General features: G+C 39.6%; 1 protein-coding gene and 1 long non-coding RNA gene across 2 annotated transcripts; one reads left to right on the top strand and one right to left on the bottom strand.

Annotated features, from left to right (window-relative positions):
• Nucleotides 1-80: 80 nt before the first annotated feature.
• On the bottom strand, nt 81-26961 carry LOC149629927 (uncharacterized). Its single transcript, XM_089851601.1, has 5 exons — nt 26446-26961; nt 25245-25386; nt 2739-2950; nt 2420-2673; nt 81-1664 (listed from the first exon to the last, which is right to left on the bottom strand). Exons 1-5 carry the CDS (start codon nt 26578-26580, stop codon nt 1397-1399), a joined length of 1011 nt encoding a protein of 336 aa, XP_089707727.1. The 5' UTR covers nt 26581-26961; the 3' UTR covers nt 81-1396.
• LOC149629928 (uncharacterized) lies at nt 11391-12094 on the top strand. Its single transcript, XR_016374481.1, has 2 exons — nt 11391-11517; nt 11585-12094. It is a non-coding gene; the product is annotated as an uncharacterized LOC149629928 (long non-coding RNA).
• Nucleotides 26962-27835: the final 874 nt, after the last annotated feature.

The following is a 27835-nucleotide window of genomic DNA, read 5'->3' as shown; positions in this document are numbered from 1 at the left end:
CCACAAATACATTGAGTAATTATTTATTTTCCCACAAATACATTTAGTAATTATTTATTTTCCCACAAATACATTGAGTAATTATTTATTTTCCCACAAATACATTTAGTAATTATTTATTTTCCACACAAATACATTGAGTAATTATTTATTTTCCCACAAATACATTTAGTAATTATTTATTTTCCCACAAATACATTGAGTAATTATTTATTTTCCCACAAATACATTTAGTAATTATTTATTTTCCCACAAATACATTGAGTAATTATTTATTTTCCCACAAATACATTGAGTAATTATTTATTTTCCCACAAATACATTGAGTAATTATTTATTTTCCCACAAATACATTTAGTAATTATTTATTTCCCCACAAATATATTTAGTTATTATTTATTTCCCACAAATACATTTAGTAATTATTTATTTCCCCACAAATAAATTTAGCTATTATTTATTTTCCCACAAATACATTTAGTAATTATTTATTTTCCCACAAATACATTGAGTAATTATTTATTTTCCCACAAATACATTGAGTAATTATTTATTTTCCATTTATTTCTTAGAATACATCAATAAATATCTATGAAGTAATTTAACAAATTCTTACGCGTATATTCGATTTAAGAGTCATCGCGGTTTTACAAAAATATTAGTAATTCCAATATTCTAAGTAATTTTAATAGTATATAGGCTACTATTAACATTGGATTCCCTAATTGGAACGCACTATCACTAGGTCATGCTAATTTTTAAAATTCAAATTTTGAAAAAGACTGCTTTCATTCGCCGACAGAAGAATTAGTTTACGGTTACAATTATTGTAAGAACTTCTATTTTGTTTCACTCTGAACTTTGGTCAGTTGAGTATTTGTCTAAGATTGCGTTAGCTATTTACACGCTATTATAGTAACTTTAGCTTATGGGGATTTCCAAGTGTCACTTATTTAAATAAACTTGGTTTCATCCGCAAACGACAATAAATGAAATAGGCCCTATAGCTAAGTATCACCAAAAGTGCATGAGAGGAAAGTTTGAAAGTGGCCAGAAGTCGCGAGGCATCAGAGTTTCGCCATGATTGGCCGCTCAATCGACTTAGCTATATTAGGCTTATTCACTCCCTAAAAGTAGGCTTTGTGCTAGTTCGCGGTTACCGTCGTCCCCTGTTGTGTATGCTAAATTGAATTCGGTCCAATGTGGCCTCGCTCCATGTCTTAAAATGTGTAATCTTCGCTTACGGGTGGTGCACAATTTTGATGTGTGATTTAACCATGAAGAAACCTATGCTTTGTGCAAATAAATACTAGTCTGAACCGACTCTTAGCCATGTGTTTGTTCGGATCGGAATCGTTTTAAATCAGTTTCCGGTTTAAAGTTCCGTTGCGAAGGTTTACATTCCCAACAATCCTCGTTTGATCCTAGTGATGTGCAGTGGTTCTCGAAACTGGAATCTTGTCAGTAGCTCGACGGTGAAGACGAAAGAAGCGACTCCAAGCATTGCCGCCCACAACCGGAACTTGGCTTCAATGTCCTTGAACCCAAGTACGTGTACTTCATTCTCAGCCGTCGAATGTTGAGGTTCCAATTCGATGCGCCATTCTCTCTCGAACACGCGGTGAAATGCTGTGATTTGGCCGGTTTCCAAGAAAGACCGCAATCTGCAATCACCAAATGGTGAGATACTTCAAATCAGTAACATAAATAAGGTTGCAAAATTTGTCCGCCTGATTAACGCTGACTTTATTTGATTACATCTGGGGTACACACGACACTTTTGGTAAGGTCTCGGATATAATATTCCCCAAAGATTTCAAGTGACACTATGAAGAGTTGACGATAATTATCCCGATTTCGATTAAAATACGCTAGTAACATAACGCGATACGCGGCTCTTGAACTCGCGATTATGTGCTCGAGCAAAATTTCAAAGTAATATAAAACCTTAGCAATGCCACCTACATGGCGAAGGCTTCTCAATTTTTACAAACTCCACAATGGAAGGAAAACGTAATTGTTCCCGTGTGCCTTTGCGCCGCATTTATCTTTTAAAAGCGCCTCACGGTGAAATGCGTCAGTGATCCGACCCTCTATGTGATTTAGAATTGATAATAACGTTTTGGAAATATAAAAATCTCTTTGGATAGATATCAATCATTTAATGGAAACTAAAGTATAGGGGCCCGTGGACCACAATTTGGACTTACTGTGGAAAGAGTTTTTTTTGAAACGTAGTTTTATAATAATTAGCAACTTTCCAGTGTTATTAGTCAATGCACGCGCGAACGCCAGTTGAGGTGCGGCATTATTGAAGAAGACTCAAGTAGCTACGTTTGATATGATAAAGATCATCGTCAATGTGCGAAGAAGAAACACCTAAACGTAGACTGTTCTTGCATTAAGAAAGTTAACGAACCTTTGGTTGATGTACTTCAGAGCTTTAGGATTCATTGTTGCATTGTTAACTGGGAGCACTCGCGGGTGTTCCAAGTACTTGCCCGAACCAAGATGAAGATGCGATAGTTTCAGCTTTTGCTCATCCGAGAGAATTAACAAGACCATCTGTAAAAAAGGTATATCTCCAAACCATATGTTCTTTCCTGACTGTAAGTCTCCCGCTTGAAAGCCCTTTGCTCGCTGATGCAAGAGAGTTTTCATGTCATCGTCAGTCTGTTAGGATTGAAATTTTATTAATGGACTTTGGAAATGAGATTAAAGTATTTAAAAATCTCCACCGATTGTTTAACACTGTCTTCTATTAACTCAGAAATGAAAACTTTGACGTCGGGTACTCTCAATAAATCCCTTGCACTGTTAATATTTTCTATCTTCTGAGACGAGAAATTGGCTTTCAAGACTCCGTTGAACAAATTGACGAAAACCACAATTATCAAGAGGTAAACTCCAACGCTGAAGCGAATCGCCAGTGACGAAGGAATATCGAAGCCTGCACCGACACAAACCAATAGAAAAATTGAGTGGTTGAAGACACGTGTGGGTGTGTCTGTGTGGATTGTTACATCCAAGGGGAGTGCGTTTGCAAATCAAAGCAAACTTGTTTGAAATTTCTGGACCGCATTCATACTTCAGGGAAATTCGAAAAAATTGTATTTCAATACCTTAGCTATTCCGCGTTTAATAGTGGCTTTAAAGTATTAAAGACGGATTTTTTAGAACTCGCAATTATCTCTCCATTGTCAACGTCATCTTATCTTTATTGATAACAAGTTGGGAAACCAAAATATTACCTCTCCGTGTCGAGAAGATTATATAACCTTAAGTATCCAATGAAAACGTCGACCTTTTTGCCCTCATCCTTTCCCGCGCTTTGCGCTTCCGCATTTCATCCTTACTCTCAACATTATCTTCCTCCATTTTACATACAAAAATCAAATACTCACAAAAAGAAGCCGCAAAAACCTGCTGGCTCTTTACAACCACTTAATTTGACTTAATATCCAATTTCCAACAACAATAATATACCGGTAGTTTAATTGACAACCTACTAGCATCGAAATTCTCATTAAGAGTGGCTCCCGCGGATAAAAAAGGGCAATTTTCAACTAGGTGGGCGTTATCTCATTAGATTTGAAAAATATCATTTGTCTTTTTTACCAATGCCTAACCGTTTGGATTTTTTTAAAGCAATCTTAGCACCAAAAAATTTCTTTTGATACAAAATAAATGTTTTATATTCTTATTAAGAATAAAACAAGAGGATAAAAAAGGTCTGTCCTCTCGTAATTTTTTAAACTTTTATCATGATTACTCTATACAACAGTAACAAGGAGTATAAACCCATTAGTGGAAGCAGTATTTTTTATCCGAAACAATTTCGCTTATGTTTATCCTCTCTAGACTTCGCTAAAAACGTATTACTCCTACGTAAAATATTAATAGACAGGCAAGGATTCATACCATTAAAGAAGGAGCGCAATATTATCCATATTTTCATTTCAAATACAGAGAAAAGAAATTATTATGTTTCTGAGAGGAGCTTCCCATTTTTGTTGTTGTTTTGAAAAATATATCGCAATGCACGGGCCTTGATAGATATAGGAGGCAATGAATGAAATATATAACAATGCACGGGCCTTGATAGATATAGGAGGCAATGAATGAAATATATCACAATGCACGGGCCTTGATAGATATAGGAGGCAATGAAGGAAATATATCGCATGCACGGGCCTTGGTAGATATAGGAGGCAACGATAATCTCTCTCTTTGCACGAGAGGTTTACCTTTAATATTTAAATAAATATTATTATTTTTAATTATTTTAATCTTCAATAATTAACATTAATAATAGTTAAATCGTTTAAAATAAAGGTATACCTATTATCATCTCAAACTTTGCTAATATTGACGTTCAAAGTGAAGGGTACCCCTCTTGCCCGCTTTCTTCAAATTTTGGGGTATATATACGATTCGTTTCCATTATAATAGTAAGGAAAAAGCGCAATTGCGAAAACCTTTGGTGGCGATCCCACCTTAGGGAGGCTAGACGTTTCTCGTAACCCTAGCCGATCGCCGCGTATATCTTAAAACCAAACGATTACGAAGGAAAAGAAGCCAGAATATACTGACTGGCGTCCATGTGGAATGGACAAAGACCTGAAGATGGTGGTGCACAGAAGCTGGTGTCAATGTGGAATTGACGAAGAACAGAAGATGGTGGTGCATAGAAGCTGGTGTCAAGGTGAAATTGACGAAGAACAGAAGATGGAGGTGCTTGAAAGCTAGAAAGTACAGACTAGTGTCCATGTGGAGTGGACGAAAACCAAAACAGGTGGTGTGGGAACTCAAGTAGAATAGCCAGCGGAGACAAACACAATTTTCCAAATTTCCGTGAACTGTCAATGCAGTCCGGAAATTGGGAACACGTTTGCTCCGATACGCAAACTGCGAACGCGGTCACGTGGGGTGTGACAGACAGACACACCCACACGTCCAGTGTAATACCTCTCCGTGACGTCATCGTCACTCGGAGAGGTAAAAACTGTCATTGTAGACAAATACGGGAAAGTGTAAAAGATAAGTGTAGAAAATGAATTGCCTGAAGTAACAGATATTAAAATTTTCACATTTGAAGACATGATCATAAAACATCGATTATTTGAAAAAATTCCTATCTTAGTTTTTTTCACCAAATTTTCATTAATCTCAAAATATTTTTCTGCATTATTTGCACAAGTATTTTGCTCTACATAGTAGTTCCAGAAAAAAATGGGATACTGTCTTGATACAAGGTTTTACTTTTGACTAACATTAAGGGTCAAATACTCCAATTTTTATATTTTAAAATTGGAAATATTGCCAAGCAGAAAATTACAAAGGCCGTTTGACTGTGATGTAGTTAATAATGTCCAAAAGATATTTTGGGAGCTATACCCCTACATCACGTTAATTTTGATACTTTTAAAACTTTCAAAATAACGACTACGATTTGTCAAGTTTTCGCACAGTTTTTTGTTCAACCATTTTCTGACTATTTTATTCTCCTGATAGGACCGAATTACTCAAAACTAATTGTAAATTTTTGATATAAAATAAAGTATACACGCGTACTACTTTTAAAATGATGCACACGTTTCATGACAAAATATTTTGACACATTTTGGTGAAAAAAACTAAGATACGATTTTTTTCAAATAATCGATGTTTATGATCATGTCTTCAAAAGTAGGGCTGTGCGAATAGTACTTTTTAAGGTATTCGTCGAATACCAAATAGCAGTGTTTTTGGGAGCCATCTCTCGGCTCGGAATAGGAAAATGACCAAATAATTTGACCAAATAGTGTGAAGTTCAAAAATTCGACCAAATTTAAATTTCTATAAAACTATTCTACCGAATTTCAAATTTATAAATAATGGGACACGGAAAGGTACTTTTGAACAGCTGAAAACGTATTTTTGAACGAATCAAAGGTTTTATTTTAATCAAAATTAGGTTAGTTGTCAATATATCCCTACTCGCTTTGCAATGTATGACCTCTTCCATGATACTGTATTTTTTAATAGGTATACTATAGTGACATATTATTAGGAAGTTCAATATAGTTAGCTCCGCAGCGAGAAGTTGATAATAACCAGTACCCTTTAAGTTAAAACCTTTGATGATTTATCCTTGTATATGAACTTCTAAAGAATGAGTGGCTGATTCCAGCTATAGCCTCCTAGATCACGCGACTCGGTGAACGCGGGTAATACTTAACAGTAGCCACCAAAGAACTTTGGTAGCCACGTCAGAATTTTAAGGCTGTGTCTGCCGAGTCGCGTCATCAATGAGGCCACGGTCCAGCGGACACTATCACAGCGCCCATAGGGATAGGAGCATAACATTTATGTTTCTATCTCTATGACATCGCCCTCAAATTCACAAAATCAACAGAAAAATTCAAAAACTGGTTGCGAATACCAAATAATTTGGTCCATAGACTGTTAAAAACATTCACTTTCAAATTGTTTTATCCGCTATAGAATAGTCGGTTTTTCGAAGCTCATTATTTGGTATTCTAGAATTTTGAAAATCATTATTCGATTCGTCGGTGCGAATAGTAAACGTCAATTTTGACCAAATTATTTGGTCCGACCAAATAGTAGCGAATAGTCTGCACGGCCCTACCTCGCGCTATTCACGCGGCATCTCCCTTTCTCCCTGATACTAGGTTTTACTTTCGACTAACATTTGCTTTTAGGAGATTCAAATACTTGGATTTCTGAAAAGATTTCGCTTGAAGAGTTTAAATTTTTATGTTTTAAAATTGGAAATATTTCGAAGTGGAAAATAACATAAGCCTTTTCATTGTGATTTAGTTATTAGTGTCGAAAAGATCTGTAGATTGATCGTCATCTTTTGAGCGCTATACAGCACGTTAATTTTTAAAACTTCGACAACTTTATAATTCTAAACGAGTTTTATTTTATTACCTCTCAACGATTTTCAGTCCATTAAATTCTCTTTATAGGGTCGAATTGTCAACCTGATTGTCACTTTTTGAGAGAAAATAAAACGCAAACGCGTACTATTTTTAAAATGATGCGCATGTTTCATGTTAAAATATTTTACTGAAGTAATTTTGGTGAAAAAAGTAAGATCATTTTTTTAAATAATTGATGTTTCATAATTCAAAAGGGAAAATTTGAATATCTGTTACTTTAGACAAACAATTTTCTACACTAATCTTTTACACTTTCTGGTCTTTGTCTACAATGACAGTTTTGATTAATACTCGAAAGTTGTTCTCAGAACTTGCTTGTTAAATCTTATTATATCCACAACTTTGTTTATAAAAAATCGTTTTCCACTAATTTGTGGAAAATGGATAGAAAATGCCCACCTCTAGGGTTTTTACCTCTCCGAGTGACGATGACGTCACGGAGAGGTATTGCACTGGACGTGTGTGTGTGTGTCTGTCTGTCACACCTCACGTGACCGCGTTCGCAGTTTGCGTATCGGAGCAAACGTGTTCCCAATTTCCGGACTGCATTTACAGTTCACGGAAATTTGGAAAATTGTGTTCGTCTCCACTGGCTATTCTACTTGATTCCCACACCACCAGTTTTGGTTTTCGTCCACTCCACATGGACAACCACCATCTACTGGTCTTTCTTCTATACCACATAGACACCAATCAGTAACATTGGCTTCTACTCCATCGTCGTCGTTAGGTTTAAGATTTACGCGGCTAGCGGCTAGGGTTACGAGAAACGTCTAGCCTCCCAATGGCAGGGCTTCCACCATCGGTTCACGCGAATGCGTTTTTATCTATTATTAGAATGGAAACGAATCGTATATATACCCCAAAATTTGAAGAAAGCGGGCAAGAGGGGTACCCTTCACTTTAAACGTCAATATTAGCAAAGTTTCGAAAGATAATAGGAACAACTTTATTTTAAACGATTTAACTATTTTTAAAGTTATTTACTGGCGATTAAAATAATTAATATCATTTATATTTAATTAATTATTTAAGATAAACTTATTTCTATGTAATGAGTGACACAAGTGAGAGTTTATACTGTATAGAACGAGTAATGAAGATTGCATCCGAATCGAAACACTACACGCACATCAAAGTTAAAATAAAGCGAGTAGGATGATAAGATCTCTTACAAAACGATAACATTTCCTTTTTGCAGAATATTAAATGGAAATATTTTAAATATTTTTCGGCATTACGATTCTTTAAGTAGTTGTGTAGCTATAAAGCTCTGTTTCATCTTAATATTCCAAGAACATCTTTTGATATTAACATTTCAAATTTGGTGTTTACTTTTTAATTCAGCTTTACTACATTTATATATAGTGTTAACGCATTTTTAATATTCATTAGTTAATATGAATGTTAATTCTTCATCTATCCACAAGTGTTGAAACGACTGGGCCGTGAAATAAGATACCCTAGATTTAAACTAGAAATGACCTTGTTTCGCCTCCTCTTAGTCTTATAGGAGGTGTTAACGGTTCAGAGTGAGCCGAAAGTTAAATACACCCTTCAGTGTTACATTTTAGGTCCTCATTAGAATTATTGAGGATACAAAGGAAATTGTTATTAAACGCTTAAGCCTTTGCTTAAGACCTTGGCAATATTTCGCCAATTTGAACTATGTATTTCCGGTTTTTCTCATTGGCTGGTGGACCTGTGTTTAGAAAGTAAATTCGTCTCGGCTCGGAGAGGTTTATTTTGGTTTCCCAACTTGTTATTAATTCTGTTACTTCAGTCTTAATATTAATTCAAATTTTTCAGAAACCTTAGGAGAGTAAAAGTATTAGAGCAATGTGCATACATTAGTTAACGCGTTTGAACTAAAAAACCATCTTTTTACCTCTCCGTGTGACGTAGTCCAGGAGAGGTTCTGTAACGGGTGTGTCTGTGTGTGTGTCTGTGTGTCTGTCTGTTGTTACACCCACGTGACCGCGTTCGCAGTTTGCGTATCGGAGCAAACGTGTTCGCCATTTCCGAACTGCTTTCACAGTCACGGAAATGGCTCCTCTACTTGAGTTCTCACACCACCATGTTTGGTCTTCGTCCATCCCATATTAACACCAGTCTGGTATTTTTCTGGCTTCCACCACCACCACCATCTTCTATTCTTTGCCAATCCCACATTGACACCAGTCTGCACTTACACTGGCTTCTAACACCACCATCCACTGGTCTTCCGTCTATTCGACATAGACACCAATCTGTATCATTGGCTTCTACTCCATTATCATCGTTTGGTTTTAGGATATACGCGGCGATCAGCTAGGGTTACGAGAAACGTCTAGCCTCCCTAAGGTGGGATCGCCACCAAAGGTTTTCGCAATTGCGCTTTTTCCTTACTTTTATAATGGAAACGAATCGTAATTTGAAGAAAGCGGGCAAGAGGGGTACCCTTCACTTTAAACGTCAATATTAGCAAAGTTTGAGATGATAATAGGTATAACTTTATTTTAAACGATTTAACTATTATTAATGTTAATTATTGAAGATTAAAATAATTAAAAATAATTATATTTATTTAAATATTAAAGATAAACCTCTCGTGCAAAGAGAGAGATTATCATTGCCTCCTATATCTACCAAGGCCCGTGCATGCGATATATTTCCTTCATTGCCCCCTATATCTATCAAGGCGCGTGCATTGTGATATATTTCATTCATTGCCTCCTATATCTATCAAGGCCCGTGCATTGCGATATATTTTTCAAAACAACAACAAAAATGGGAAGCTCCTCTCAGAAACATAATAATTTCTTTTCTCTGTATATGAAATGAAAATATGGATAATATTGCGCTCCTTCTTTAATGGTAGGAGTAATACGTTTTTAGCGAAGTCTAGAGAGGATAAACATAAGCGAGATTGTTTCGGAAAAAAATACTTTTTCCACTAATGGGTTTATACTCCTTGTTATTGTTGTATAGAGTAATCATGATAAAAGCTTAAAAAATTACGAGAGAACAGACCTTTTTTACCCTCTGGTTTTATTCTTAATAAGAACATAAAACATTTATTTTGTATCAAAAAATATTATTTGGTGCTAAGATTGCTTTAAAAAAATCCAAACGGTTAGGCATTGGTAATAAAGACAAATGATATTTTTCAAATTTAATGAGATAACGCCCACCTAGTTGAAAATTGCCCTTTTTTATCCGCGGGAGCCACTCTTAATGAGAATTTCGATGCTAGTAGGTTGTCAATTAAACTACCGGTATATTATTGTTGTTGGAAATTGGATATTAAGTCAAATTAAGTGGTTGTAAAGAGCCAGCAGGTTTTTGCCGCTTCTTTTTGTGAGTATTTGATTTTTGTATGTAAAATGGAGGAAGATAATGTTGAGAGTAAGGATGAAATGCGGAAGCGCAAAGCGCGGGAAAGGATGAGGGCAAAAGGTCGACGTTTTCATTGGATACTCAAGGTTATATAATCTTCTCGACACGGAGAGGTAATATTTTGGTTTTCCCAACTTGTAATTAATATTAAGACTGAAGTAACAGATGTTAATCAAAACTGTCATTGTAGACAAAGACCGGAAAGTGTAAAAGATAAGTGTAGAAAATTAATTGTCTAAAGTACAGATATTCAAATTTTCACTTTTGAAGACATGATTATAAAACATCAATTTTTCAAAAAAGATTCTTATCTTACTTTTTTCACCAAAATTTAATTTGCCCAAAATATTTTTCACCACTTTTTACCCAAGTATTTTTCTCTCAATAGTATTTCAAGAGAAATGCCACCTACAAGAGTTTAAGGGATTCTAGCTTGATACTAGCAGGGAGAAAGGGAGAAGCCGCCTAATGCTAACAGAACTCGTATCTTGCGGGAAGGGGTTGAAAACGGGGGTATGAATTGGGCCGCACCTAGAGCAAATAGCGCCCGGGGCGAGAGAAAATTTGGCGCCCCTAACGCATAGCAAAAATTGCCAAAATCAGAAAACCTTACAATTAAACTTTTTAGCACTCATTTATGAAAACTTTGTTTATAAAAAAACTTTTCTAGCCTTAACAGCTGCAAAATCGTTGATAATATCATCATAATCCAAGCTGTTGGAAATTTTATGTTCTATACTTAAAATAGCCATGTTTGAGAGCCTTTCTTGGCCTATTACGGATCTTAAGTAATTTTTAATAATTTTCAATTTACTGAATGAACGTTCACCTGACGCTACTGTCACAGGAATAGTTAAAAAAATTCTTATGGCAATTTCCACGTTCGGGTATGCACTTACAATTCCTTTTTTGTGTAGTTCATTGAGCAAGTCCAAATGAGTAGTGCTCGGTGCTAACAGAAGAAAATAGGGGAAGTGGGTAGCTTGGGCAACTTCGCGAGGCGTCCCGTTTACGGATTTTTCGCGCCATTTCCCTCCCCGTGGGGGTGAAGAGAGATAGGATTTTTACGCGCATTAACACACGAATGACGTGTTTCTGTGGACAGTACGGTCCTACGCCTTTCAACTGACTAGAGGCGTCTGCTAGAGGCAGTGAGGCACTCAGGCAGAATGGCAGAGGCTGGAATCGAGTGGTAAATTCTAAATTCATAACTTATTTTAAAATATGTCTTTATTTTTAAATACAATTGTATTTCTAAGTTCCAGGGAAAAAATTAACTTGTCCGAAGTTTTAAACTGTGATAGGGAAGAGTTCAAAGTAATAAAGTTGTATCCAAGTTGTTGTAGTTTGATTTTTAACATGAGGATTGGTTTGGGTAGATCTTACTTTTCCTTTCAACACAGCCTGAGTTTTCTTATCGGTAGTTTCCTTGTACGTTAAATCACACTGTGTACTCTTAACGACATTCATTTTATTAAATAACCGAATTTTCGTCCTTAATTAAACCAATATCCGCATTAACCCGTTGCCTGACGTAACCCTAACTCTGAAGCACAGCAGAAATATAAGCAGACTACACAAGTTAGTTCCACAGTTCGCTACATGGTGGCGTTCGCAATGAAATCTGGTACTATTTTATGCTTCGCGCCGATTGGCCAGATTCAAATTTTAAGGGTGGTAGGGGAATCGACCATTGTAAGTGAGAATCACTGGACGACTTGTATGGCTCAAGGCTACGGCTACCCACTTCCCCTATTTTCTTCTGGTGCTAATTAGGTTTTCAATTAATAAAGGTGCTTGAAATTTTAAACTTTCTATCTCAGAGGCAATTTCTAAGGGGTCTATGTCTTCTTTATATTTTAATGCACAATTGGCCATATGTCTAATCAGCGCCACTAGCGGATGGTCTGAAAACTACTCCCATAGAGTCTAGGTATATTTAAGCGGGTTTGCAGAATTTCCGTCAGATGGCGCGGCGTTCGAGCCACCTGGCGGAAATTCTGCAAACCCGCTTAAATATACCTAGACTCTATGGGAGTAGTTTTCAGACCATCCGCTAGTGGCGCTGATTAGACATATGGCCAATTATTGGCACATTTTTTGAGATCGGTTACACCCATTTCCAAAAGTGACTGTCCACTTAAGAACTCGAACTCTTCCGAAATAAGGCGCAGCTTGGTGAAACGCCATTCAAGCTCTGAAAGAATTTTGTCCATTACATAGTTTGATTCTCGTCTGAATTTTTGTTCTTCAGTTATTAAATGCCCTTCATCAGCAGCTTTTTCTGAATCCATCCTCTTAACCTTCCGTTTTCTCATTTCTTTAAATTCAGGTACCAAATTCATTTCCTTGCAAGCTTCCTTGGCAAGTACTAATAGTTTTTCAATCTCCGAATCATTTTCTCTAACATGAAGAATAGAATCTCTAAGCCCTCTGACCATTTTTGAAGCAATATTTATCGAGATATTTGGGCTCTGAAGTGAAATATTAACTCTGTCTATTAAACATAATAATTTAACCCACAAACCCAAACTACAGATGAAGTCATAGTTAATAAGTTTTATAAAGCTTTGAGCTGTTGAAACAGTTTCGGAATTTTTTTTGAATCAACCATCTCTTTCAATACAGACAAGACACCAGGAAGTTGTTGATGGAGTGATTCTACGGCTTGTCTTTTAGCTGACCATCTTGTGTCACTACTTGCTTTCAAACTGATTTTTAGCACCGATGTCAACAACCCCCACCTATCAGTTGAACTGGAGAAGAATACAAACAGTCTTTGTACAGTTCCAAAAAGTGTTATCATTTTAGGCGTAACGCTAGCGGCGTGGACACCGACAAGATTGAGAGAGTGAGCGGCACAAGGGACAAAGCGGGACAAAGGTTGCTAATTCGTTTTTAGTCAAAATCCGTGCTTGTACACCTTTGTATATACCGGCCATATTTGATACATTATCGTAGCATTGTCCTCTACAATCTCTTAGTTCCAAACCATCCGCTGATATTTTTTCTTCAATCTCGTTGGCTAATCCTAATCCTGTTTTATTTTTCGACTCAATAAAACCTATGAAACTTTCTTGAATAGAACATCCTTCGTCATCTATGGTTACATATCGTATAATTTGTGTCATTTGTTCTTTATGTGATGCGTTGGGTGTGCAGTCAAACATTAGTGAGTAGTACTTGGCATGTTTTATTCGAGAAATAATGTGAGATCTCACCATCGAACCAAGTAAAGCTATAACTTCATTCTGAATACCTGGTGAAAAGTAGGTAACATTCGTTTGACCTTCTTTTACTTTTTTCACGTGTTCTGCAATTTTACTGTCATACTTGCTTATTAAGCTAATAAGATTAAGAAATACTCCGCAGTTCGGAATTTCAATTTTCGACGATGAACCTCTTAAAGCTAGATTATTAGTCGAGCAAAAAAGAATGACGTCAACTACAACTTTCAATACATGTCTCCATTTTTGTGCTTCTAAATCAATCGCGTTTTCTAGTTCGTTGTTAATTGCACTTTTTGTATTAAGTCTCATCTCGAACTCTTTCCAGTCATATACGCTTTACGATGTTCAGTAGAGTTTTCATGCTCGCGAATTCGGGGATTTAATTTTTTCCAGTCACAAAATCCCTTCAATGGGCTTGCAATGTTTTGTGGAGATTGTTGCGTTTGGCTACGAAATAGAACGCAAGGAAAACAAAATACAGCACCTTTGGTCTTGCTATACATAAGCCACTGTCTCTCTATTGCTTCGCCGTTAGGAAGAATTTTCATGAACCATTCTTTGCTAAAATGCCTTCCGTTATTGGAGGCTGATAGTAAATAATTGGCTTCTAGATCTTGCTTAGGACCATGTTCTACCAATCTTGTTATAAAATTTTCTTGATAGGGGAGTTTCCACGTACGTGGATCGCTAAAATCAATTCCTTTTTGAATGTTAGATGCAGTATCACTGTCTTGCTTGAAATCATTCAATATTGAACTTGAACAAACATTTTCTGTAACAATGTCTCTGTTGCTTTGGTAAAGAGTCTGCAACTTCATCTTCCAAATTAACTTGCTCATTCGTTGGGGTCGAACTTGTTGAAGATTCTTTATCTTCTAGTGGGAGCAGTGGCTCAGATTGAAGCCATTTGCCCCATGTCTTGGCAAGATTTTTATCTTCGGCCTGTTTTTGCTTCGCTTTTGCTTTATAATAAGCCCCAGATTTATTTGGTGCCATAATTTATTGTCGATTTAACTTTTAAAATTAAGTGAAGAGTTAAATTAATAGTCCAAACTCGAATATAAACTATTGAAACGACATGAGTAGTATCCTTATCGAATGTCACGTAGCGTATGAATGCAAGTTAAAAGGTTAACGCTTCTATTCCCTCTCTATCTACTTTGTAAACATGGAAAACGCCCGTAATTTCCCTGGCGCTCCAGGAGGTAAGGCCAAAGAGGAGAGAAAGATGGAGATTGAAACGCGCTTTATAAAATCGGGAAAATAGGGGGGTAGTTAAAACAATTTTCGTCGTTTAGTTTTAGTCCTTTGCGCGTGGGGCATTGACCTCCTCGCCTTATCTCTGTCATCCCCTACGTCAACTGTGCGCGAGAAAGCAGCGCATAGGCACCGCGGTGTACCCTAGATTTACCCCCGTTTTCACCACGCATGGATCACGGCTGCCTATACTGATTCTCCTCTCCCTCTCTAGTAAGGCGTGTTTTCGTTCAGGGGAGAAAATAAACATTCCATGCAAAGTTTCTAAAACCCAAGAAAGCTTTGTGTTGGGTCTCGACGAGAAAAATGGAAGGTTTTTCAGCAACGGGATAAGTTTTATTCATCGCGTCTAAGCCAAATGAACCCATTTCGGCGCCCCCATATCTATGGCGCCCGGGGCGGCCGCCCCGTTCGCCCCTGCCTAGACACGGCCCTATGAAATACTATGTTCTCTCTCTCTCTACCTTGGGTCATTCGGTGGATCATTGAGCATGCGCGAAGTGACATCACAACAGACAAAAAATTAGGATTTTGCGCAGTAGAGCTCGCGGTAGCCCGGGCGATACTACCCAAGTTGGCTGGGAAATTTACTTCCCCACCCAAAAGAGAGACACCTCGCGCTAGGGCTGTGCGAATAGTACTTTTTAAGGTATTCGTCGAATACCAAATAGCAGTGTTTTTGGGAGCCATCTCTCGGCTCGGAATAGGAAAATGACCAAATAATTTGACCAAATAGTGTGAAGTTCAAAAATTCGACCAAATTTAAATTTCTATAAAACTATTCTACCGAATTTCAAATTTATAAATAATGGGACACGGAAAGGTACTTTTGAACAGCTGAAAACGTATTTTTGAACGAATCAAAGGTTTTATTTTAATCAAAATTAGGTTAGTTGTCAATATATCCCTACTCGCTTTGCAATGTATGACCTCTTCCATGATACTGTATTTTTTAATAGGTATACTATAGTGACATATTATTAGGAAGTTCAATATAGTTAGCTCCGCAGCGAGAAGTTGATAATAACCAGTACCCTTTAAGTTAAAACCTTTGATGATTTATCCTTGTATATGAACTTCTAAAGAATGAGTGGCTGATTCCAGCTATAGCCTCCTAGATCACGCGACTCGGTGAACGCGGGTAATACTTAACAGTAGCCACCAAAGAACTTTGGTAGCCACGTCAGAATTTTAAGGCTGTGTCTGCCGAGTCGCGTCATCAATGAGGCCACGGTCCAGCGGACACTATCACAGCGCCCATAGGGATAGGAGCATAACATTTATGTTTCTATCTCTATGACATCGCCCTCAAATTCACAAAATCAACAGAAAAATTCAAAAACTGGTTGCGAATACCAAATAATTTGGTCCATAGACTGTTAAAAACATTCACTTTCAAATTGTTTTATCCGCTATAGAATAGTCGGTTTTTCGAAGCTCATTATTTGGTATTCTAGAATTTTGAAAATCATTATTCGATTCGTCGGTGCGAATAGTAAACGTCAATTTTGACCAAATTATTTGGTCCGACCAAATAGTAGCGAATAGTCTGCACGGCCCTACCTCGCGCTATTCACGCGGCATCTCCCTTTCTCCCTGATACTAGGTTTTACTTTCGACTAACATTTGCTTTTAGGAGATTCAAATACTTGGATTTCTGAAAAGATTTCGCTTGAAGAGTTTAAATTTTTATGTTTTAAAATTGGAAATATTTCGAAGTGGAAAATAACATAAGCCTTTTCATTGTGATTTAGTTATTAGTGTCGAAAAGATCTGTAGATTGATCGTCATCTTTTGAGCGCTATACAGCACGTTAATTTTTAAAACTTCGACAACTTTATAATTCTAAACGAGTTTTATTTTATTACCTCTCAACGATTTTCAGTCCATTAAATTCTCTTTATAGGGTCGAATTGTCAACCTGATTGTCACTTTTTGAGAGAAAATAAAACGCAAACGCGTACTATTTTTAAAATGATGCGCATGTTTCATGTTAAAATATTTTACTGAAGTAATTTTGGTGAAAAAAGTAAGATCATTTTTTTAAATAATTGATGTTTCATAATTCAAAAGGGAAAATTTGAATATCTGTTACTTTAGACAAACAATTTTCTACACTAATCTTTTACACTTTCTGGTCTTTGTCTACAATGACAGTTTTGATTAATACTCGAAAGTTGTTCTCAGAACTTGCTTGTTAAATCTTATTATATCCACAACTTTGTTTATAAAAAATCGTTTTCCACTAATTTGTGGAAAATGGATAGAAAATGCCCACCTCTAGGGTTTTTACCTCTCCGAGTGACGATGACGTCACGGAGAGGTATTGCACTGGACGTGTGTGTGTTAGCGCCCAAACCCCCTTACTAATAGATGGCGCTAGAGTCCTGCCAAAAACTCGATCAATAACCCTATTCCCTCGCCTCGCACACGCTTAGGTAGGAAAGAGGAGGAATAGGGTCTCTTAACGCGCGGCTCTCGTAGAGAGAGGACGGTAGTATTAACGCTATGTAACGTACCTGATTTACTTTATTTTATTTCATTGATTAAACTCTTTTATTACACTAATGATCCTGACTAATCAATACACGACTCTTACATCTCAGAAGTGGGATATTTATCCAATTACGCCGTTATATTAGGAGATGAAACGCGATACGAAAAACATTTTTGCCCGGTACGAAAACGTGCAGAAAACAAAGCCGAGTCCTAAGCCTCGTCACGTAGTAACGGGAAACGTTATGTTTTTATCGCGCTAACATCGGTATTTCTATTTCTACGGTAAACGAAACAGTCGGTTTTATTATGTTTACATATAACGAACCTTCGGTTAACGGCGCGGATGAACTGAACGATTAAATTGCGAACTTTGGCCTTATTTTTACTCGTGAGCTTTTGTGAGACAAAGGGAGCTACACGGTCACCTTGCCAACGATTCATGCAAGAAACAGAGAGCTGTCTCCACGTACGAAGAAGCGAGCGAGTGAAAAATACTAGGCCCACGAGGTGCATTTTATGCCGCGAAACGAAACCGCCAACTGGTAGCACGAAACGAAGAGAAAACCCCACTGAAATTACATCGCGAACAGATTCCAACGTTCTTGAATCTGTAGGCCACGAAACGCCAAACGTAAGCGACGAACTTTCATACGAAAATCTCAACACTAAGCTCTCTACCAGCGTGATTAACGAAATTACTGACGACTTTCCTTCACGAACGGGTTCCAACGTCCTAGAACCCGGAGGCAACGAAGCGCCTACGTCTCTGAACCCGAGGGCAACGATCAGCCTACTATAAACGAGGAGCTTTCCAACGACTATTTTGAGGAGAATAACCAAACTCACGGCTCATCTAGCGGAAACTCCGACACCCATCGCGTTCTCTCCGAAAGAGTTTACGCCTTGAACGAAGGTTCTCGATTAATCCACGTCAACAACGAACATATCAGCGATAGCGAAGATTCTTTTCACGAATTATCAGAATCTCCTCGAGCTGTTGGTCCAATGAGTGTCAACTCGGACTCTGGAGACGAGGATAACGAACGAGAACGGGGATCCGTCTCACGTGAGAATTCCCGCAACGAACGAATTATTCCACCCGGAATGGAAGGGCTTAGGCTACAAGACGAAGCTGGCAGGCAAGTACCTCAAGGAATGCTTTCTCTTACGGCCTTTGAACAAGCGATAAAATTAGCGGTCGGTGCTGCTGTAGAGCAAACGTTAGCGGCGGCTGGGAATGGCGCTAACCGGAATCACGATACTAATTCCGGGGATGCCAGTAGAATTATCCCTGATTTTGATCCTGCAATGGCACCTCATCAAACGATAAATCAATGGATAAGGAAGATTGACGATGCTGCAAGGGCCTACGGTTGGTCTGAGCGTCTCATCATCAACACAGCAATGCCGAAACTCAAAGGAACTGCTCAAGTATGGTATGAAAGCCTTGATACTGTGGTACACACTTGGGGCGAATGGAAGGAACTTCTCGTAGAATGGTTCCCGCCAGTCAAGAACTCTCAAAGGCTTTACCGCGATATGGAACAGAGGACCCGCCGTTCAGGGGAATCTGTAGAAGTATATTATCACGACAAAGTAGCCAAGGCGAGGCTCTGCGGCCTCTCAAACGATGACATGATGGAATACATAATCACAGGTCTGCACGACGAACAGCTGATTGCGTCTTTGAGCGTCCGTGACTACGATACACTACCGGAGCTACTTAAGGCGATGCGACAGTTGGAAGACCGATTACAATCATCAAAACGAAACAAAGCCAACTTATCCAACGAATCAGTCAAGGATAACAATGGGCGTCACGGAAGGGCTCCCGATCTGAAGCCCCAACCCCAAGAACCAAAGACTGAGGAACGTAGCAATGGATCGTCTAATTCCCGAAGAAAACCGAAGTTTAAACATGGTGAACCTCTCTGTTTTAACTGTTCTTCATATGGACACATGTCGCGAGACTGCAAGAAGCCCCAGAAGGTAATGCGTTGCTTCTCGTGTAGACGACCAGGGCACGAATCTAAGGATTGCACCACGAAATCGCTTCCAAGTCAAACTCGAGAAATCGCTCACGTTGAGAGTAAACACGCTGATGTTGATGCCAATCAGAAGTATTTCATGGATGCGGAAGTTAATGGAATACAGATAAGGTCGTACGTTGACTTGGGTAGCAAATGCGTCGCTATACGAAAAAGCGAAGCTGAGCAGCTGAAAATAGAAACCGATGAAGTCGACGGAGACTCGTTCATAGGTGGTTACGGCTCAGGGAAAACGAAGCTTTTAGGAGTGGGCAAGGTTAGTCTCAGGGTTGACCAGGCGACGGCCGAGGTCAAGATCCACGTAGTACCTGACACAGCTCAAGATATACCCCTCTTAATCGGACAGCCCTTTACCGAACAACAACACATTGTAGTTGTCAAGCGAAAGAAAAACTTACGTATTTTTGAAGAACGTCCCAACGAGCAAGACGGCGACGAATGCCTTCTCAATCTGGATATCCCGTCGTTACCAGAACCGGCGGTAAACCTTTGGGCTAAAGGAGCCACTGTTATCCCGTCTAACTACATAGGAGTAGTAGACCTAGTAACGCAAGGACGTAGTCACGACCCACTAGACTTGTACATAGAAACCAGCATGAGGATGAAGCCGGGAAACGAATATTGCATCCCCCGTACTGTTTGCTCAGTTGGTCAAGATGGGGAAACGTCACTGCCAATTTTCAATGTATCGGATCAAGATTTAACTATTAAAGCTGGGCAGATAGTAGCACGAGGCGAACCGTGCTTTAGGGAAACAGCATCCGTCACCGAAGTTTTACACGCGGAAATCGTCCAAAGACCTCCGCTTCCTGTGGAAGATATCGTTACGGGACCGGACGTATCCGAAGAAACTCGGTTGCAGTTACACGAGCTGTTAAACTCATATCGAGACTGCTTCGCCAGCGATCTGATGGAACTCGGCAGAACGGACAGGGCCGAAATGAAAATTGAGCTAGTAACGAATGAGCCGGTCTCCTATCGACCTTACCGCTTGTCCTTTGCTGAAAGGGGCCGGGTACGAACGAAGATCTCAGAGCTTTTGGAAGCCGGGATTATAGAAGAGTCTAACTCGCCGTATGCCAGTCCCATAATAATAGTTAAGAAGAAAAACGGAGAAGAACGCTTGTGCGTAGATTATCGCGCTCTAAACAAGATTACGAAGAAAAACGCTTACCCGTTGCCGTTGATAGAAAGCCAGTTGGAACGGCTTAGCGGTAATAAGCTCTTTACAAGCTTGGATATGATGTCGGGTTACTACCAAATTCCTGTGGACAAGGATTCGAGAGAAAAGACGGCTTTCGTGACCCCCGATGGTCATTACCAGTTCATTACGATGCCGTTTGGGCTCTCCAACGCCTGTGGAGTTTTCCAAAAGATGATCAACTCTGTATTAGGAACGCTACGGTACGCTATAGCGCTCACCTACATGGACGATGTTTTGATTCCGTCAGTCAATGAAAGCGAAGGCCTCAACCACTTACGTCAAGTGCTAGAAGTCGTACGGAACGCGCACCTGTCATTAAACCTGAAGAAATGCCGATTTCTGCTCAGTGACATAGAGTACCTGGGATTCGAGATAAGTCGGTATGGGATCCGTCCCGGTTCAAGAAAGGTCGACTGCGTAAAAGAATTTCCGCCACCGAAAAACGTCCACGAGCTCCGGCGATTCTTAGGACTCGCCAGCTATTTCCGGCGTTTTGTTAAGGGTTTCGCTATGGAAGCTGAACCACTCACGACACTCTTACGAAAGGATATGGAATGGGTATGGAAGCCCGAACAAGAAAAAGCTTTTACCTTCCTCAAAGCAAAACTCACGGAGAGGCCCATTTTAGCCTTATACGATATGAACGCTAAAACGGAAGTTCACACGGATGCAAGTAAAATTGGTCTCGGCTCGATACTTCTCCAGCAAGCTGAGGATCAAAAATGGCACCCGATTTGCTACGCCAGCAGGAAGACGACGAAGGAGGAAGCGAAATACCACTCAAGTGAGCTAGAGACGTTAGCTGTGGTTTGGAGCCTAGAAAAGTTTCGAGTTTTTCTAATTGGAATGGAGTTCGACGTGGTAACAGATTGTAATTCGGTGCGGTGCACCCTCTCGAAGAAACACCTGGTCCCACGAATTGGACGTTGGTGGTTGCGACTTCAAGAGTATACGTTTCAAGTCACACATCGCCCCGGAACCCGAATGGCACACGTAGATGCTCTGAGCAGAGCGCCATGGGACGAAGCCGAAGATATGGAACCTACGGACGGTCTTCAGATTTTTCACGTTGAAATAACCCGCGAAGATTTCCTAGTCGCGGCCCAAAACGAGGATCCTAAAATGAAACTAATCAAGGACCAGCTAACGAAAACAGGGAAGCTATCGAAAGAAGAAATAGGAGTTCGTAAGGAATACGTCCTCAAACAAGGAAGGCTCTTTAAGAAGGTCCGAATGGACGAAAACAAGGAAGAATCCTTACTCTGGGTAGTACCAAATCGTGCCAGGTGGCGCGTGGTAAAAAGCTGCCATGATGACCTGGGCCATTTTGGTCTGGACAAGACTATCCAGAAAATTAAAGAAGACTTTTGGTTCCCTGGTATGAAACGCTACGTCAGACGCTATATTTCGTCGTGTCTCGAATGTTTGTTTCACAAACGCCCCTCTGGCAGGCAGCCAGGCTTCCTACATTCGATAGATAAGATTGGTCTACCCTTTCACACGCTGCATTTAGACCACCTGGGTCCGTTCGTTCGAAGTGTAAACGGAAACACTTACTTGATTGTTGCCATCGACGCTTTTACAAAGTTTACAATCTTGAAGCCAGTTCGAAACGCGGGAATGAACCCTACCAAACGATTTTTACAAGAACTCATCGGAGTATTTGGAGCCCCGAAACGTATCATTACGGATCAAGGCACAGCCTACACGGGAAAGGCTTTTGAAGACGCTTGCAAGTTAGCACGTATCACCCATGTTCTTAACGCCACCGCAACGCCTCGCGGGAATGGTCAGGTTGAACGCCTAAACCGAGTTTTGAGTCCGGCTTTAGCAAGCATGACCGTACGTGAAGATGACAAGGATTGGGACGAGCATGTTCACCAAATCCAGTGGGGAATAAATAACACGATACATAAGGCTACGCAAAGAACGCCTTTCTCCCTACTCTTCAACTACGCGTCGAGAAATCCAACGGGAAGCGCTCTCATAGACGGCGTACGAGAAACCTTTGATGAAGATACGCTCGAACGACGAGCCAAAGCCATTGAAGCTATAAGAATCGACCAAGCGAAGCAGAGAACTCGATACAACGCAAAACGGGCCAAAGCACCAACCTTTGAGCCTGGTGACCTTGTCGTAGTTGAGCGCAAACCCGAGGCTACCGGGTTACCAAGGAAAACAGCAGCGGTCTATAAAGGACCATACGTTGTCGCTGAGAAGCTAAAACACGACCGCTATCTCATAGAGGATTGCCCGGAGAACCAACGAAAGCAGAAGTTCTACCGAAATACGGCTCCGGTAGACAAAATTAAACGTTTTCTCATAGTTGACAATGCCGATGACGATTCCGGAGACGAGTCCCAAGATGACGTCCCACCACCTTCACCAGGAGTTCCGGTCTTTGCTGATTCCAAACGCACGCAATTCCGTCCAGCTAGCAGTGAGTCGACCATTTCCCAAGAGGATACAACAGCCGAAAACGAGACGGCTGTCGAAGCTGATGGTACGAATACTCTGTCCGAGCATGATGCCGACGAAGACGACGGAATGAGACGCAGTTCCAGGCGACGCAGAACTCCGCTCTATTTAAAAGACTTTATTTGCTAAATTTAATTTTTACCATACGCGGGTTAATATTTTTGTTACGCGTTTTCACGTCGTTACTACGCAATTTAGTTAGTCTTTTGTAACGTTTTTCACCAAACAGGTGTTTGTTAACTTTTTTATTTTATTTTGGATGGCCGAGTGTTAGCGCCCAAACCCCCTTACTAATAGATGGCGCTAGAGTCCTGCCAAAAACTCGATCAATAACCCTATTCCCTCGCCTCGCACACGCTTAGGTAGGAAAGAGGAGGAATAGGGTCTCTTAACGCGCGGCTCTCGTAGAGAGAGGACGGTAGTATTAACGCTATGTAACGTACCTGATTTACTTTATTTTATTTCATTGATTAAACTCTTTTATTACACTAATGATCCTGACTAATCAATACACGACTCTTACATGTGTGTGTGTCTGTCTGTCACACCTCACGTGACCGCGTTCGCAGTTTGCGTATCGGAGCAAACGTGTTCCCAATTTCCGGACTGCATTTACAGTTCACGGAAATTTGGAAAATTGTGTTCGTCTCCACTGGCTATTCTACTTGATTCCCACACCACCAGTTTTGGTTTTCGTCCACTCCACATGGACAACCACCATCTACTGGTCTTTCTTCTATACCACATAGACACCAATCAGTAACATTGGCTTCTACTCCATCGTCGTCGTTAGGTTTAAGATTTACGCGGCTAGCGGCTAGGGTTACGAGAAACGTCTAGCCTCCCAATGGCAGGGCTTCCACCATCGGTTCACGCGAATGCGTTTTTATCTATAATTATGATGGAAACGAATCGTATATATACCCCAAAATTTGAAGAAAGCGGGCAAGAGGCGTACCCTTCACTTTAAACCTCAATATTAGCAAAGTTTCGAAAGATAATAGGAACAACTTTATTTTAAACGATTTAACTATTTTTAAAGTTATTTACTGGCGATTAAAATAATTAATATCATTTATATTTAATAAATTATTTAAGATAAACTTATTTCTATGTACTGACACAAGTGAGAGTTAATATAGAACGAGTAATGAAGATTGCATCTGAATCGAAACACTACACGCATATCAAAGTTAATATAAAGCGAGTAGGATGAAAAGATCGCTTACAAAACGATAACATTTTCTTTTTGCAGAATATTAAATGGAAATACTTAAATATTTTTCGGCATTACGATTCTTTAAGTAGTTGTGTAGCTATAAAGCTCTGTTTCATCTTAATATTCCAAGAACATCTTTTGATATTAACATTTCAAATTTGGTGTTTACTTTTTAATTCATCTTTACTACATTTATATATAGAAAAAACGTAACTTTTAGCTTCATTAAATAATAAGGATGTTAATACTTCATCTCTCCATACGTGTTGAAACGACTGGGTCTAGGAGATAAGATAACCTAGATTTAAACCAGAATTGACCTTTTTTCATGCCCTCTTATAGAAGGTCTTAACGGTTCAGAGTTGAGCCGAAAGTTAAATACACTTTAAGTGATAGTCTACCACTTAAAGTGTATTTAACTTTCGGCTAGATATTGCCATGATCATTTAGTTTAAAGCGTTTTAATAATTTCCTGCGTATCCTCAATAATTCTAATGAGGACTCCTCATTAGAATTATTGAGGATACGCAGGAAATTATTAAACGCTTTAAACTTTACAAATGATCATTGCAATATCTCGCCGATTAGAACTATGTATTTCCGGTTTGACTCATTGGCTGGCGGACCTGTGTTTGGAAAGTAAATTCGTCTCGGCTCGGAGAGGTTTATTTTGGTTCCCCAACTTGTTTTCTTTTTTAATTGGATGTAATTTTAACTTGATAGATTTATACGGCATCTTTCGTGTTTTGTGTTTACGCGTGCGACGGAGCGAGACAGGCAAGGGGGGCTCACGCTCCCTTTGAAATTTTTTCTCTCTCCAACAATTCCCTTGTGTGACGTCACACTAGACCACCGCGGCTCTGCTTGGCATAGGAATCAGGGCGCGCGCTTTAAAATTTTGTAACCAACTGCCCCTTAATTTCCAAAATTTGAAAAGCCCGACCCGGCCCGGCCCGATAAATTGTTCGACTCTGGAGACTCTACCTTTTCCCAAAATGGCTCCGAAATAAAGAAAGAGTTTTTGAGCAGCGACGGACATCATTGATCCTGGAATTCCCTTGACTCGCTTGTGAATGATATCAATCATCGTTAAGACTCCCATGACGCAAAGCAACCCGCTCCAAATCTGAAAAAAGCGTTTTCAGAGAAGCAACGTTTAAGAATTACTTTGCAAATAAATAGATGGCTCTCAAGCAAAGGGCTTAACAACAGAGTTCTTGGGTACGCTTCACATACTTAAAGATATACATTCTACAGATTTACACGAACAGCAGATAATTTGGAAGTGAAGGAAAATGTTTGCCCAGTATTGTAACCCCTTGGTCGACGACTAAATCTGATTGGTTGGAGTAGTTTGACATTTCGTAACTCTAATCGTTACGTTACGTTTGGTCATAGCTTACATGTAGGGAACGATTTCAATATCGCGGTGTAATCATGTTAAACCCAAAGTCTGATAAGACTAGGTAATATTCGTTTGGGGTACATTAAGGTCTTACCACGCCTATAGCTAAAAAGGTCTTTTTGTGTATCGAAATTCCACACACAAACCACAAACATACACACTCGCGGATCGTAAACAACAAACAAGCCTTTACACATAGTGCCTCTTCCACCAAAAAAATGAATCTCTCACACTAGCTACCTTGCCCGCATACCTTGCCCGCATTCCGTATCCCTCTCCCCGCGCTAACCCCAGAAACCGTAGTAAAGAGGAAATATTTTAATTTGAAACGCTTTCAACAAATGGGCTTCGCTACAGCCGTCCATCAAATTAAACCAAATTGGAGGGTTGCCGCGATATAACAGGGTGAATTCTTTGACGATACAAATGTTGTTTACCAATTCTCCCAAGAGCCGGGCCCGCAAACAAAAGCCCCAATGTAATTTTTTTATCGAAATTCTTTGCTTAATCGATATCTAGCCACACTTGTTCCTGGCGTACCCCGGCCACAAACACTCAAACAAACACACGTACAGATCATCAGTGCAAAACAAGGTCCGGTTACATAACCACACCTAGCAAAATTACCTGTAAGTTAGCGATTAAAATTATGGAATAACGAAAATAACCGTAATTTGTGGTATTTTATATTATAACAGGCTTAATACCGTAGTAATTTACGTAATTTACCGGTAAAATTTGTAAAATTACGGTTATTTACGTCGTACTCTCTACACTTACACCAATGGAAATAGTTTTTAAATCGTCGAAGGCTCCGACTGGAGCAGCGTTGAACGTCACATGTTTGGCAGACAGTAATCTTTGATCGGCGTACGTGACTGGCACTGTGAATGTTGACAACGCACGACCTCGCATTGAAAATTCGTAACTCGTTAGAAATGCTGCCAGGTCCACTTTCTGGAAATGCGTATGTGAAAAACAGTTTGTATGTAGTTAGGCCTTAATGAGAGCGTGAAGGTTTGAAACAAGTTGAACTCATTCGCTTTAAAATTATACAGTAAAATGAAAAAAGGTCAATGAAAAATAACGCCTTGCTTTTAAACGATTTTCATGTTGCCTGAAATGTATTCTCGACCATTTTTACTCTGAATTTCCAAGTCAAGCTCGACCATCCATTTTAAATAGGCCTTGTCAAGAAAACTAGAGTGCTCTCTGCAGGTTGAAAAGATTTCACCTACTAGAGTTTTGGCGGAGAACGTTTCGTCAGTGGAACACGATCTAACACGCTACTACGTCACACTTGTTATGTATTTTACTTATTTAAACTTTGCGGGTCAAATTGTTTTGTTTTACTCATCGCTAGGGGTCGCTAACGAACCAGTCAAAGCAGTATCATCGTGGTTGTTGTTTCTCATTCTTAATTAGTTAAGAGTGAAAGAAACCTAACTTGTATAAAAGAACGTAAAAACACTCGAGGACCGTCGCTCCGTCGAATTTTTCAGAGCAACCCCTGCAACAAAAATCAACTGCGGGGCAGAGTCCTGCACGGGCCGGGCTTAAGCCCGGTCCGGCCCGAGGCCCGGCCCGATCGGGTCGGGCCGAGCCGGGCTTTCCACTTTTGAAAATTGTATCGGGCCGGGCCGGGTCGGGCTTTTAAAATTTTGAAAATTAACGGGCCGGGCTGGGTCGGGCTTTTAAAATTTTGGAAATTAACGGGCCGGGCCGGGCCGAACTTGATTATCATTTAATCCAAAGTTCAAATGAAAGATAATTAAATGAGTATAAGCTTCTAAGGACAAATGTAACGAACAATTATCAAAAGAAATGAAAAACACACGACGCTAAAGCAAATATGAATTCAAATCATTGATTTTATGTAAAAAAATATAAAAATTACAACTGCACTACGTTTAACGGGCCGGGCCGGGTCGGGCCTGTTCAATTTATGCAATGTGTCGGGCCGGGCCGGGCCGGGCTTGGTTAATGCATGTAACGGGCCGGGCCGGACCGGGCCGAAAAACCAACTATGTACTCGGACTCGGGCCGGGTTTCGGGCTTATTTAAAATGCTAAAACCGGGCCGGGCTTGGGTCGGGCCTGAAAAACTCGGCCCGTGCAGGTCTCTGCTGCGGGGACAGTACTGAATTTTAAATAGCTGGACGGTTTTTTGG

The sequence above is a fragment of the Phalangium opilio genome, unplaced genomic scaffold (genome assembly GCF_054372755.1).
Source record: "Phalangium opilio isolate 3A_F unplaced genomic scaffold, DU_Popi_V2 ptg000105l_1, whole genome shotgun sequence".
Classification (NCBI taxonomy): Eukaryota; Metazoa; Arthropoda; class Arachnida; order Opiliones; family Phalangiidae; genus Phalangium; species Phalangium opilio.
The sequence above is the reverse complement of the archived record's forward strand: the minus strand, read 5'-3'. Positions and strand labels throughout refer to the sequence as shown.

Bases quoted from the DNA above. Each gene is read 5' to 3' on its own strand.
- LOC149629927 (XM_089851601.1), bottom strand. From the start codon at position 26,580: ATGCGAGGTCGTGCGTTGTCAACATTCACAGTGCCAGTCACGTACGCC. The intron at 2,951-25,244 runs GTAGAGTCTCCA...GTGTCGGTGCAG, and splicing joins CGGAGCCATTTTGGGAAAAG to GCTTCGATATTCCTTCGTCA. The intron at 1,665-2,419 runs GTTCGTTAACTT...TGGTGATTGCAG, and splicing joins CTGAAGTACATCAACCAAAG to ATTGCGGTCTTTCTTGGAAA.